Genomic DNA, 13097 nt, shown 5'->3' on the forward strand with positions numbered 1-13097 from the left:
GTAGCCAACCAATCCAAAGAGTGTATTTGTAAAGTGAAGGGGAGATTAATCACGAATGTAAAAATCTAGAAAACAAAAGATTAAAGTTGCATTATCAGTAAAAGTCTAACAAAGTAATATATTTATTTATCTTTGGTGTTTTTCCACATGGTTACAAAATGCTTTACATCGCATAAAAAAGATCAAGCATAAAACCAATAAAACATAAATAGATATTAAAAGCATACAATGCTCATCAGTTAAAAAACAGCCTTTAGTAATTAATCATTCAAAGAAGATATGGAGGAGGCTCGTCTGATAATAGGCAGCAGAGCATTTTATGAAAGTGGAGCCATGATCCTAAAAGCTTGATGGGCCTCTGCAGTCTTGCTCTGGGCACAGAAAGTAGCCCAGTGAGATGATCTAAGAGGTCATGGGGAAGTAAGCGACAAGAGGGGGATAACCTGTTTATTGATTTTCAAAAAACTATTAAAATCCAACCTGAACATCACAGGTAACCACCACAAAGAAACAAGAATTGGAAAAAAAATATCATCTATCTTGCCTTAGATAATAGAAAAATCCCTGAAAGTTTGGCTCATTTCACATGAACAATGTGAAATTGAAGGATGATGCATTAGAGTAAAGTGCAGTGTATGTTTGTCTCTTTAAGTATGTTGGCAGGTTCTTATGGAATATTTGTGTGGAGCTCTCAGAGGTTGAGGGAGAAACTCTGCCCTGCCAACGGAAAGCAGCCATTGCCCGACTTTCTAACCACACTGGTTGGCTAAACATGTTAAGGCATAAAAGGAATTTGACTCAAGTTTCCAGAAGCTCTGAGCTCTTTTATGCAAAAAGAGGGGCAGAGACAAAACACAGATGAAAGCTGGATAAACAAAGGTTTGCCATAAAGATCCGTGGACTTGACTTTGTGTAGTTATGTTAGAGTGTGTAAACACAGCTGTGATCACTAAAATTTATTACAAATATATATATTTTGTTTAAGCAATTCACACAAGCCATAACTTAACTTTTTCAGATACATATTGTAAAGATCTGTTCCCAAAGTTGGGTTTATTGTGTTCACCATAAAATGTGTTAATGTACTTTTGCCTGGTATGGGGGGCCTAAGCACTGGCAGCTGTTGAATTACTTCAAAATAAGAGATCCTGAATAGTTAGGTTTTAGATTTTTTTGATAAACTGTATTCAATCGGATACAGACCTAAACGCGTGAGGCTAAAATTTATAAAGAATAATTATATTTTAACATCATTAAACGTATTTTTCTTAAAATGAAAACCACGGGAAAAAAAGTTTAACATTTCTGATTGGTTGAAAGTGCTCGGTATAGACCGGTGCAGCCTATCACAGACGTTACTGTACATTATGTTTGACCAATCAGAAACCCAGGCACTGGGAACCAAACCCCGCCCACAGAGATCAGCCAGTAGTCGAGCCGAAAAACTGTCAATCGAGTGAACAGGATGGGGAAGGTCTGAGGGCAGCAAAAACACGTAAAGATGTAACGAGAAGTTGTAAAAACAACTCTAAAAGTTATCCATGCCATGTTTGGAGTTTACCACGGCATGTGTTAATAACCCAGAGGTAAGTCTGCCTCAAAATAAAACATGTTGAATTGTGTTTTACCCATTGAAAGCAGGAGTTAAGAGGTTTTAAAGGAAGCTAACGTTTTTTTGCTAGCAGGCTGATGTTTATCTGAACGCTCCAACTTTTTCCTCCTTTTCTAGAAAAGCAGCAGCTTGGGGCAGTGTGTATTTTTCCCTGCGATAAGAGTAACTAGACATCGTCGGAAGATGTCAGCTCCCAGTAACTCCCTTCAGCAGCCGAGGGTGAGGCGCAGTAATGCAGGCTCTCCGGGCTCGTTCAGCCAGAGCAGCAGCAGCAGCCGCCTCCATCCCATCCGCGCAACCGTGCCCTACCAGCTCCTGCGTGGGGGTCCGAGCAGTCCCACACGGCCGCAAACCCTGCACGGAGGGGCAACGGCCAGCCGGGTCTCAAGCCCCCCATCCAGTCCTCCGCTCAGTTCAGGAAGTACCAACGCAAAGCAAATAATATCCCCTGAAAATAAGGAGGCTTCATGTCCCCCAGACTCTCCAGTTTCCAAAGGTAAAAAACAACATTTGAATACTTGCATAAACATGGAGGATCACATCACGTGTGGTCCCCTGGAGCTCATTACTATAGCTTCTGTTGTTGCTGTTTAGTAAAATAAACTTTGTGGTAAGTTTATATTAAAGGGTGTAAAATGAGAATTTGTTTTAAAAGTTTGTGAGCTGTAACCAAGGCTGGATTCAGAAGCATGTGGGCCCCTGGGTAGGAGCCAGCTTTGGAGGCCTCCTCACACACATTTCCTTTAGGCATGCAGATTACACCAGATTGTTAGTTAGGTTCACATTAGTTTATGGCACTGGTTGTCCTGCAGTGTTTTGTCAACTTTGTTCTACTGATATTGGGGGTATGGATGTTAAATGAAATTAATGAAATTCACCCAGCATTTGGTTGACAGCATCATGGATGGATTGATATAGTTATGAAGAATAAAAAACTGAAATACATTTTTTTTTAGGGTTAGTAACAATAGCAAATAAACTCAATCATAATATTAACTGAGCAGCATCAAAATGTAAAAGTAGTTCATCTGTCTATAATTCCATCCATCCATCCATCCATCCATCCAAGGCTGCAATCTTTTACATGCATAAAAATATAATATCCAAACAACTGTTGCATTTGTAACTTTCTGATATTGATATAGCCAAGAAAAATAATCTGATTATGATATTTTGTATTTATTGTGTTCCATAAGAGATTACAAAACGAATACAGAAGTCCGTTCGTTCGTAAGGAAGCCAGTCGTTGATGTTTTTTGGTGTAAAACTTTTAAGTTGGGGTATCTGTGGCTAATTTTAAAAACACTGTTTTTTTATTCTTTCCGTTGTTTGACTAAAACAAAGTAAGATCATTGGTCAAGTCATTAACTTTGCAGTTTCAATACCAGATTTTGATATGATATTATAAACACAGTTTTTTATTTGAGTTTGTGACCATATATCCATGTAAACCTCGTCAGCTACTTATTTATTTTTATTTTTTTTTATTTTGACAAAAGCTATACAATTCAGTAAATCAAAGTTAGGGCTACACTGTATATGGTCATTTGGAAACTCAAGGAATATCAATCATTGAATGTCATTCCTCAAATGGCATGTGTTCGCCTTTTGCACCAAGTATTAAATTTGGCCCTTTTGTCCAGACATTCATCGTCCTCTGCGTCCAAACCTGATAAATATTTCTAAGAGTGAGATGCATAAGATCACAGAGAGTGGTGAGCATCCTTTATTTAATTCATAACACTGTTATTGTGGTTTTCATTCAGCCCTAACCTGTTTGTAATGAAGCTTTGCATATTTTATGCAGACTACAGTCTAAGGGCATCATGACAGGAGAGCCCGCTAACACTGTTGCCTTGCAGCAGAAGAGCCATGAGTGAAATCCTGGCTGGAGCCTTTTGGGTATGGTGTTCCTCAGCTCTGCCCAAGCATTCTTAGGTCCTCTCTGGGTACCCCGGCTTCCTCCCACAGTACAAAATCATACAGGTTTCATTAACAAGCCACTCCAAATTCCCTAAAGGAGCAAGTGTGTGCATGCAGGGCTTTCTGTCTTCATGATACCCTACCCTACCATGCAAAATTTAATCTATGATAGGCTGGTCCTTCCAAGGATATACTTTGCCCTTTTCGACTGGGGTGAATACTGGATTTGGAGAACAGCTCTGCAATAATGAGGGAAATCTGCTGCTATATGCTTTCCACTGCAATATGGCAACCTAATGAAGGCCCCCTCTGTGCATACAGCTTTAAATATTAAGCACATACACAACAGATGATGCACCATGATGTCCTGCATATTTTACATTGTGCAGAAGGATCCCTCTAAGTTTGTTTAATGTAAGGTTTTCTTCTCTGACTACTTTTGATGCCTGTTATTTGGTAGAACTGTTCTCCTAGAGTCCAGAAAAACACAGCTCTGTTATTGTCTGGAATGTAGTTTTCTGCATGAAGCACAAGCATAGCTGCAGACTGTCTGGTAACTGTTTTAAAACACGTCTCAATATTGAAGTGTGTAAATAAAACTGTCTGGAGACTCAGACTCCACTTTTGTTAACATCAGTGGGTTTTTCTGGATCAGCAGTCAGATGAGTCCCACTTCCATTAGGCACATAATATAGCTTCTACACTCTTACCTTTAACTGAAATGGCTCTGCTCTTTTCCCAGTGCAGCGTTGTGGTCATTGCGATGTTGTAACAGTGGAATTTTATGTTTTTGAAGTGCCTCACATTCCTTGGTGCTTTGAACGGGATGACCTCCAGCCTTGATGACCAGCCTACCATGAAGGGCAGGAAGCAAAGTCTCTTCAATAACAACTCTGAAGTCACTTTTAGCAGGCAGGATGAATATTATCCGTGTTTGGTTAGCTCCTGGTGTTGCTGTCCTTCTTTAGCTGCATGCCCCACATAATTCTTCCAAAGGAGATGACCTCAAACCCAAACTAGTATTCCATGTCAGCTTTAATGAAGAACCAGGACTTCATTTTTGTATATGACCTTAAAAATTCAAACAACACAAAAGATATTGACAATTAGCACAGATTTAGGTGCTATTTCTACTAAGACTCTCCGTTACTTTGCAGAGCATACAAAAGTTCTTTGCATAATTTCGTTATGATTACTGTACTTTGGACTCTGCATAACGTTAGTCATGGTGATGGGATGCACTGTGTCTATAGGATTAAAGCATTACTTCTTTCTAAATGCATCAAAAGTGTATATTACATGCCCTGACCTTTAAGCTTCAGGATGACATCATTTCACTACATTATTGTTGCTTCTAGTCTATAAGCTAAGTGTGCTATGACTGTTTAATCTGCAGAGAAGGACCAAACTTGGATCTCAATTTCATGTTATGTTATGAAAAGGAGTTTTTGCTTTCATTCTGATAACATTTCAACTTGCATTTAAGGGATTTTCACTCCACAGACCAGGTTTTGTAAAAGGTTCATTTGTTACTATTAATCTTTCCTTCACACTAGCAACAGTGTTGCTAGTGTTATCTAGGTTGGGATTAATATCAGAAATATTAATGTTCAAACTTTTAGGCCTTGTCGTAAAGGGGACTGCTATAAATGCTTAACAGTATAATATGGATTTCATAAGTTTAGCGCTTAGTTGTTAAATATCTCTTAGAGTTAGGTAAAACCTTTTGTGGCCATATTGCAAAACGTTCTAGTAAAAAAGTTAACCGTTTTTCAGTGCTAAAGCAGTGTTTTGCTCATGCCCTGTGTATTTAGGTTCATTTATCCAAAGACAACTTAGTATATCTGTTATTGAGCACAATGTGTCATCTTTTAGTTGAGTCAGCAGCACCAAATGATAAAAAAGATGAGTCTGTTTAATCAGAAAGTTCTCAAAAGATGCCTGGATGTGAAAGTTTTGTGATATACTTGTCCAATATTTAGCTGATAACAGGGAAAAAAGTACTGGCACCTTTCTATGCTGCTTTTTATTAATGTTTGAAGTTGGAAAGTTGCTCCAGAAATAACATATAACCCTGACTGAGGTGTGTTATTATTGCAGGTTTAAAAGCAAGTCATATCTGCTTATTTTGAAATAACTGAACAACTATTGGCAAACGTACATTTTCACTTAAGGGGTAATGTAGCACTGTCGGTTGAAGTACCTGAATTGATTGCATCATTAAAAATGTCCGTCACACGCACATGCAAGACAGCCATCCTTGTTTAATAAAAAAACAAAAAAACAAGAGTGGCACTACTGTGTTTAAAATGTTTTAATAGATGGCGCTCTTAAACTTAAAGATAATAACCATAACCATACACTTGGTTTGATCACACATTTTCCCCTGACTAAAACTTTAAGCAACTAATCTTTTTGTCATTAAGTTTACTAAATGAACTTAATCACAAAAAAAAAATCATCCAAATGAGAAATAAACAGTTTTCTTCTGTGACCTTCTGCATGTTTTTCAGATCTAGATCCTTTTGCTGCTGTGTACCCTTATTTTGTAGCTATGCCTCATCCCTTTCATCTCCCTGTACTTTCATTTCGTACCTCTAAACAAAACACGTTGTACCCGTGTACTTTAAGTAAGAGTCAGCATCTTGCATCTCCAGGCTCTTCACAGTTTTTCTCTGTATTCTGTAAAAATTAATAGAAAGATGCTAATTTGAGAAGTTTTCTACATCTTTTATTGCAGTATCTGCTAAATAATTGCAAAACAGTATAACTCTGAAGCTCTAGGGAGGATTGATTTGTGAATTCTTGAATTATTATTTCCATAAATATTGCCCTTTAAATGATAGTTCAGCCATATAGTCCTTTGTTTGGGGCAGTTAATGGTGACAAGCCCTATTTATGACTTATTATAAACCCGAATCTCACTACAGCCTTTTATAAGTAGAAAACAGAAGTGTACTTTTAATTAATCCAATTGCATGATATGCTCTACTTGTTGGGAGATTTGATGCTTGGTTTCCTATTGGCATGATTTTGTACATGGTACTATTGGGTAGAAAATGACCAAAACTGCAAATTTCTAGATGACCAGCAATAAGTGATTATGACATAGTTCTGTTGCCTTCATGTAGCCGAATGCTTCAGTATGATGGGATTTGGAAATATTAGCATTTACATCATTAATGAGAAGCAGTGGACTATAGGAATCAAATTTTGAAAATGCCAGGAACCAAGTTACTGACCCCAGTTATAGCCTCAGTTCAAATGCTGAACTTGCAGTGAATTTGGTTTTGTGAACGAGCTCAAATCTGGGAATTTTGTTTTCATATGGTGTCAGGATAAAGCCTTGTGAAAACCCACAGGAAAGTGCTGACCGCGTGTTTGTTTTAATATTTGCTTCTGCCTTGCAGATCATAAAACCGAACAGACCTAAGAAGCGTTCTCTATTTTCCTGCCTCCTGAATGGGTCTGAAGGGAAATCCTACATTTAAAATGAAGCTAAAAACTTTTCCTTCAGTGTCACAATCTCACCAATGAAATTGGCAGATGGTTTCTTTGATGTTTAAAGTTCTTTTTCACTGCTTCATTTTTTTCCCTCATGAGGAGATGATTGCCGTGTGGTGAATGGGAACGGGGGGTTGGTGGGGAGTGGAAAATAACCTCATTCCCAGTTCAGGGAGCACCGCGTTGGCTTATATCAATATTGATGGAAATTTAGCCTGCTTCCCTTGTCTGCAATGCTTCAGGGAATTTTACTGTAGCCCAGTAAGCTTACTTAGGCAATACCTTTGGGTGGGAAGGCCTGTGTGTTTTATGAACAAAGAACAACAATGACTGGCTGTGCAGCTCCACGAGGGAAGGGGTGCCTCATGTGGATGGTTCAGCCTGCGTGTCCTTTGTGTATGTGTGAAGGGCCTTTGACTTAGCTGTTCTGGCAAGAAATGAAGTAAATAAGCATATCTCCCGCCTGTCCTTCAGCTTTTGACGTCAAAATGAAGAAGTTGAACTAATTACACACCTGAATGTTTTCATTCAGGCTAATAAACACTTTTTTGCTGCAGGCTCAGTGCTTCTTCGTTTATTTTGGATTTGCATTTTTCATTGTGTTGTGTTTGTTCTTACATTGCATGCCTCTGCAGGAATGTTATGTGGATGCAGGCAGTATTGATGTGCATTGCAGTGTGGTGGCTTATGAGCTCTTATGTGGGTGGTGTATGCTTAGCTGCTCTAGGTCACAGCAGATTGCTCCCATAACATTAGATACTCCTGCTCAGCCCAGCATTTGTCTCTGCTTTCTTACTCTTTTTATCTCTCAGTCATGTGGTTCAACAACATCTCTATAGTTTTAGAACAAGAAAGGATCAAGATTAAAACCTCCTGCAGAAACTTGCTTAATTGAAATAGTTTGAGCTCTGGGGTCTTGTTTCTTTTTTTGATTATCTTGGAAATCAAGAATGTTGTTTAGAAATTGGTTTTGTTTAACTTTTTAATGAGTTGTTGTGGAGTTCTAACATAAATGCAACAGTTTGGTTGCAAATGTATAGACACAATGATGAAAATTTAGACATGTGAAGAAGAGAGAAATACAATTAACAGCAAATGTTTCTTTTCTAATTCACAGCAGAAAGATCCAAGCTTCAAGTGCGGAGTTCTAGTGCCATACGAAGAGCGTCTTCCTTGGACGCCATCACAGGACCTTACCTCACTGGCCAGTGGCCTCGGGACTCTCACACACCCTACCCTTCCTGTATGAAAGACAAAGCCACCCAGGTGAATACCATTCCAGTAGAACACAGCAGAAACCAGATGTTTAAATGAACTGTATGGAAAATCAGAATGCTTTTTATTTCACTGTATGTCTCTTTGTGATTTCAGAATAAACCTTTAACCTCAGTTAGCTAAAATTGTATATATTTGGTATCGTCCATGATTGGGAGAGGGGTGGTTTTATTCTGCTTTTCTACAAAGGCAGACATTTACAGGCATCATGTTAGTATTTTTACCTTTAAACTTAATGGTTTTGGTCAAAATTCAAAGGCATATTTTACAAGCTTCTGTGCCCGAGCTTTGATTTCCTAGCTGATACCTTAATATCTCACTTCTCCAAACCCACATAATGCTCTTTTAACTTGATATGTGCACCAGTCCTTCCTGAAGCAAAACATCTGCACAACATGATACCCTCACTCTTTTACATTACAGTGAAAATGGTTTACTCAGGTTAACAATCTTCTCCTAATTTCCTCCAAACGTTTCAATAATCACTCTGGTTGTTCGTCTCTGATGGCATTAGCAAACTTTAAATTTACCTTTTCTTATTGCTTTTGAAGTGTCTTTTCAGTCCATATTGCTACAGGTCTTGTTTTATCCTCAGCGGTCTTTCCATCACCCATTTTTGTGTAAGGCCCCCTCACGCTGTTAGCTGAAAAAAAAAAAAAAAAAAAAAGGCACTGTAATCAGAAAGTTACGGTGTGATGGCCTGTCTGTTGAAGGACCTCACAGCGCTATGAAAACGTCTTATATTGATGGTACAGTTGATCTTGTTTAGGTGTGCTTATCAGCTGCCATTGACATAAGGGGCAGCCCTCCCCTGCCCCGCCCCGCCAACGAGACCGCCTGCCTGCCCCTGCTTCATAATCTGATCACACTTAGTCACGTCCTCTAGCATGCAGACGAACACATTTGCTTTAACCTGCAGACATTCGAAGACCGGGTTTGGATGGATGGGGAGGTTATAAAGGATTCCCACACGGCTGGTTTGTCAAACCTAAACGGCCAACGGAGAGATATTCATGTTGTAGCCCATAAAACGCGGGATAATTTCTGCGCCGATGTGTAGCCAGGTGGATCTGGCCTCTACCATTATGACGAAAATGGAAAGTATACAAAGAAACTGGAGTGGGCTAATTAGCAAGGATGCTAAAAGGAAACAAGAATGAGATCAGTGAAGCAGAGAAGGAGAATAAAGAATTATAATTTAAAAAAAAGTCAGAATCCTGACTGTAGTTAAGGACATTTTGCTTCCAGCTGAGAGCATCTTTATCAGGTCTTTTGATTCTTGGATAGATGCCCAGATCAACTGGATGCTGCTCTTTTTACATATAGCAATTTGAGTGAATGATGCTGCCTTTAAAAGATTTGGAAAATAGTTTCCGTACTTGTCAAAATGCTTCTCTTCAAAAAAATGAAGGGAATCAAAAGCTTAAAGATTTATTCAGGGGAATATGTGTGATCAATCCAAGTGTATGGTTATGGCTCTTATTTTAAAGTATACGAATTAATCAAAGATAGTTTTTATGTCAAGTTTCTTCCCACTTTACAACTAGATCATCTTAAATTCTCCATTGCAACTCACTGTATCCATGCTTGGGTTTTACATTTCGCCTGATCACACTGTTGCTGGTGGGCAGCACTCTCATGATTTTCCAGTTTCAGTAAAAGGGCTTAATTTTTGAAGGGTCAGGGCTTGTTGCGGGCATGTGTTATGAAAGAATATTGAATATGTATGATTTAGAAGAGGGCAGCTCTCCCTATTTCTAACAGGAGCCTTTCAAGTGACTGAATGAAGACCGCCAAGCCTAATTTACATGGGCTTCGTCCCTTTTACCCCTCATTTGCCTTGCATTTCTTTGTTTGTTCTGTGAGGAAGTGGCAGGGGGGAGCTAGTGAGATTTCATGAAGTGACTATGTGCAAAGTAAACAAATGTAATTACAAGGTTCCTGTCTGGATCTGGAAAGTATGGAAAATCAGTTTGTCAGTTATCAAAGAGAGTATATAAATGCAGAGGAATATCTGGACACATGTATGCAGCTTTCTCATGGACTCCATGTGTTTTGACAGATGTTGATGTTGGCCTGTCCTGGTGAAAGGAGCCCAGTGTTATTTACCAGCTCCTAAAGATCAGACAGAATATAATGTGTAAAACCAGAGCTTAAAAACGAGCCATGGAACACATGTTTTAGTGTTTTAAAAATCATGTTGTGAAAAAATGTGACTCACATCACAGCTCCTAAACGATTTGGTGCTTGAACCCCCTTAAGGATAGTCATAGACCACTTCCTGTTTGCAAGTTCTGCTCCAGCCCAGCTCTTTTTAGAAGACAACAGCAGAAAGTGGCAGACAAAAGATCCCTGCTATCTTTTGTTTTGCATTGCGCAAGTTCAAGACGGGCTCTCCTTTGAGCTGTAATACAGCTCTGCATGGAGGTGAAGTTGTTTGCACCTGTCCCCCAGGCAAGGCGAGGAGAATTCCCACTGCTTACCACCTGGCCCTCGTGGCTGCCTGCCTTTTGTGTGGGAGTTGAGGAGCAGAGGGTCCATACATATGCTAATCACTCCTCCAGAATATGTCTGCAAGCCCTAGACCCTGCGGTTACAGAGCACAGGGAATCTGTATAAAGATTAAAGCTCGGACACACCAATTCACACACAAAAAAGCAGGCTGATCAAACAGTTTGTGTTGCCTCACAATCTACATTATTAGTTATAGGAGAGCACAATGCACAGATCGCCAGAGCTTATTGGTGTTCGCTTCCATGGAATAAGTTCAGCCCCATTTATATCGCATCCGAATGAAGCCGAAGACTGCATCGGTGCAGATTAGTCTGAAGGTAAAGTTGAGCTATGATTGGTGTTGTATACGTTACAGTAACACCGACATTAAGGAAAATAATTTAATACTGTAAAATGTGCATGAAATGTTAAACACAGGACAATATTACCCAGTGACTTCCGCTGGTTGGCTGGACTTTGACTGGACCATTGCAACTTTTAGCTGCTCTGCGAAACATCTCACGCTGTGTTTGGGATCAGTACCCTGCTGAAGACAAGCTTCTGTTGTTGTACATATACGGTCATATTTGGGTATATGGGGAGTGTCAGCCTACTGGGTAAGAGCAGTGTGCTTGTGCTCTGAGAAGGTTGCAAGTACTCATTCCATCCCCACAGCCACACCCCACACTGCTCCCCATTACCTGCACAATGGCAGCCCACTGCTCCCCAAAGGGATGGGTTAAATGCAGAGATAAATTTCTCCAATGTGAGATCAATAAAGTTTAATTATAATTATTATATTTCGCTCTAGAATACAGTCAGTCCGGTGATGACCTCTACCCATCTCAGTCCGACCAGTTTAGGGACTGATGCAGCTTTGAGGTTAAAGTCAAATCACCACAATTACCTTCCTGAGTCACCATGGTTAGGTCATCCATATGTCCATTTGGCTTTGAAATATGACCAACAGTGTTAGTTCTCTAATATAAATGTATGTTAGTGAACTTTGGGGTGAAACAGGACAGGGGGTTTGTGATAAGGCTTTAAATAACTGATAGGTTTCAAAATAATCAGCCCTCCTCCTCTAGCTTCACAGTGAGTCATGGTTCTATGTGCTGATAGGCTTTGTTGGACTGTTTTCTAAATGTGGTGTTGTACATTTGGATCAAAAACTTTCACCATGGTTTTATTCATATAATACACTTCATTTCTCAAAAGCTTGCAATATGTGCAGATTTCAGAGATTGCCAACCCAAGCAGAGCTCCATCATCTGCTTTAGAAAGAAGGAGGAAAGGCTTTTTGATGTGAAAAGGTTTTGGTCTTCTTTGGTCTGATGGTTGTGTTCAACATAAAATTGCACCCATTGGATTGTTTCAAGAAAAAGACTATAGACCAAAAAGCAGTCAAAAGCCCTTCTTACATTTTCCCCCAAAAACATTTTCCAAAATTTTTGGGGAAATATTCTGTGGAATGACGAGACAAACGTTTTGAAAGTAGCTCCTATTCGTTGTCAGGGTGTCACTAGTCCCAGCAGAGACACACAGACGCCTCCTCCTTCTCGTTTGGGGGAAGCCTGACACGTTCCAGAGCCAACCAAGAAACCAATCCAGATAGGTGTCCTGGAGCGCCCCCTGGACCTGCATAATCTCCTAAGAGAGGCATCAGGGGACCTCCGTAGCAGATGCCCAAGCCACCTCAGCTGAAGAGGGCATCAGCTAAAAAATCCTAAATGGGAATATACTAGCATTTGTTTGTGTCTTGAAACTTGCTCTAGAATGTGTGCTCTAGTATTTAAAGAATTCAATGACTAAATGCACATCAGCAGGTTCCCATCTGAATGTCTCTAAAATAGAATAAAACATTGAACCCTTTCAAAAATGGATTGCTCATCACCTGGAGCAGGCTGTTCAACCCAAAAACTCATCAATGTGGGGAAATTAAAATTATACTTTATTGAAAAAAGACTAATTGCCAGTTTATTAAACACTATATGGAGAGCTGTGCATGTAAGATTGGGTTTGGTTTAATGCTTTTGATAATGAGTTGATTAATCTGAAATATGTTTTGAAATCCCCAATAGTTTATAGGTATAATAAAATTCTTATGATTACATTTTTGAATATATTTGATTAATATCAGATCCAGTTGTTTTGTCTTGTTTAACCATAACTTGTACTAAATATTATTCGTTATCTAGAATTAGTATTAACTGAGATATCCGGTGTGGAATGTGTTCTGCTGGTCTGGCGCTATCTCAATAAAAACTGAACACAGAAATGCCAAATTTCT

The 13097-nt window shown here is 39.3% G+C and overlaps 1 protein-coding gene across 2 annotated transcripts in view; it reads left to right on the forward strand.

Moving 5' to 3' along the window:
• Positions 1-1443: 1443 nt before the first annotated feature.
• The window catches only part of LOC107101760 (glucocorticoid-induced transcript 1 protein-like), a 32103-nt gene continuing 20449 nt past the window's right edge, over positions 1444-13097 (forward strand). For both annotated transcript variants that reach the window (XM_015400803.1, XM_015400804.1), the window contains exons 1-3: positions 1444-1586; positions 1730-2108; positions 8157-8305. In XM_015400803.1, the coding sequence (XP_015256289.1) occupies positions 1542-1586; positions 1730-2108; positions 8157-8305 (573 nt within the window). In that variant the 5' untranslated portion in view covers positions 1444-1541. The remainder of the gene's footprint in view (positions 1587-1729; positions 2109-8156; positions 8306-13097) is intronic.

The sequence above is a fragment of the Cyprinodon variegatus genome, unplaced genomic scaffold (genome assembly GCF_000732505.1).
Source record: "Cyprinodon variegatus isolate N-32 unplaced genomic scaffold, C_variegatus-1.0 Scaffold1148, whole genome shotgun sequence".
NCBI classification, from domain to species: Eukaryota; Metazoa; Chordata; class Actinopteri; order Cyprinodontiformes; family Cyprinodontidae; genus Cyprinodon; species Cyprinodon variegatus.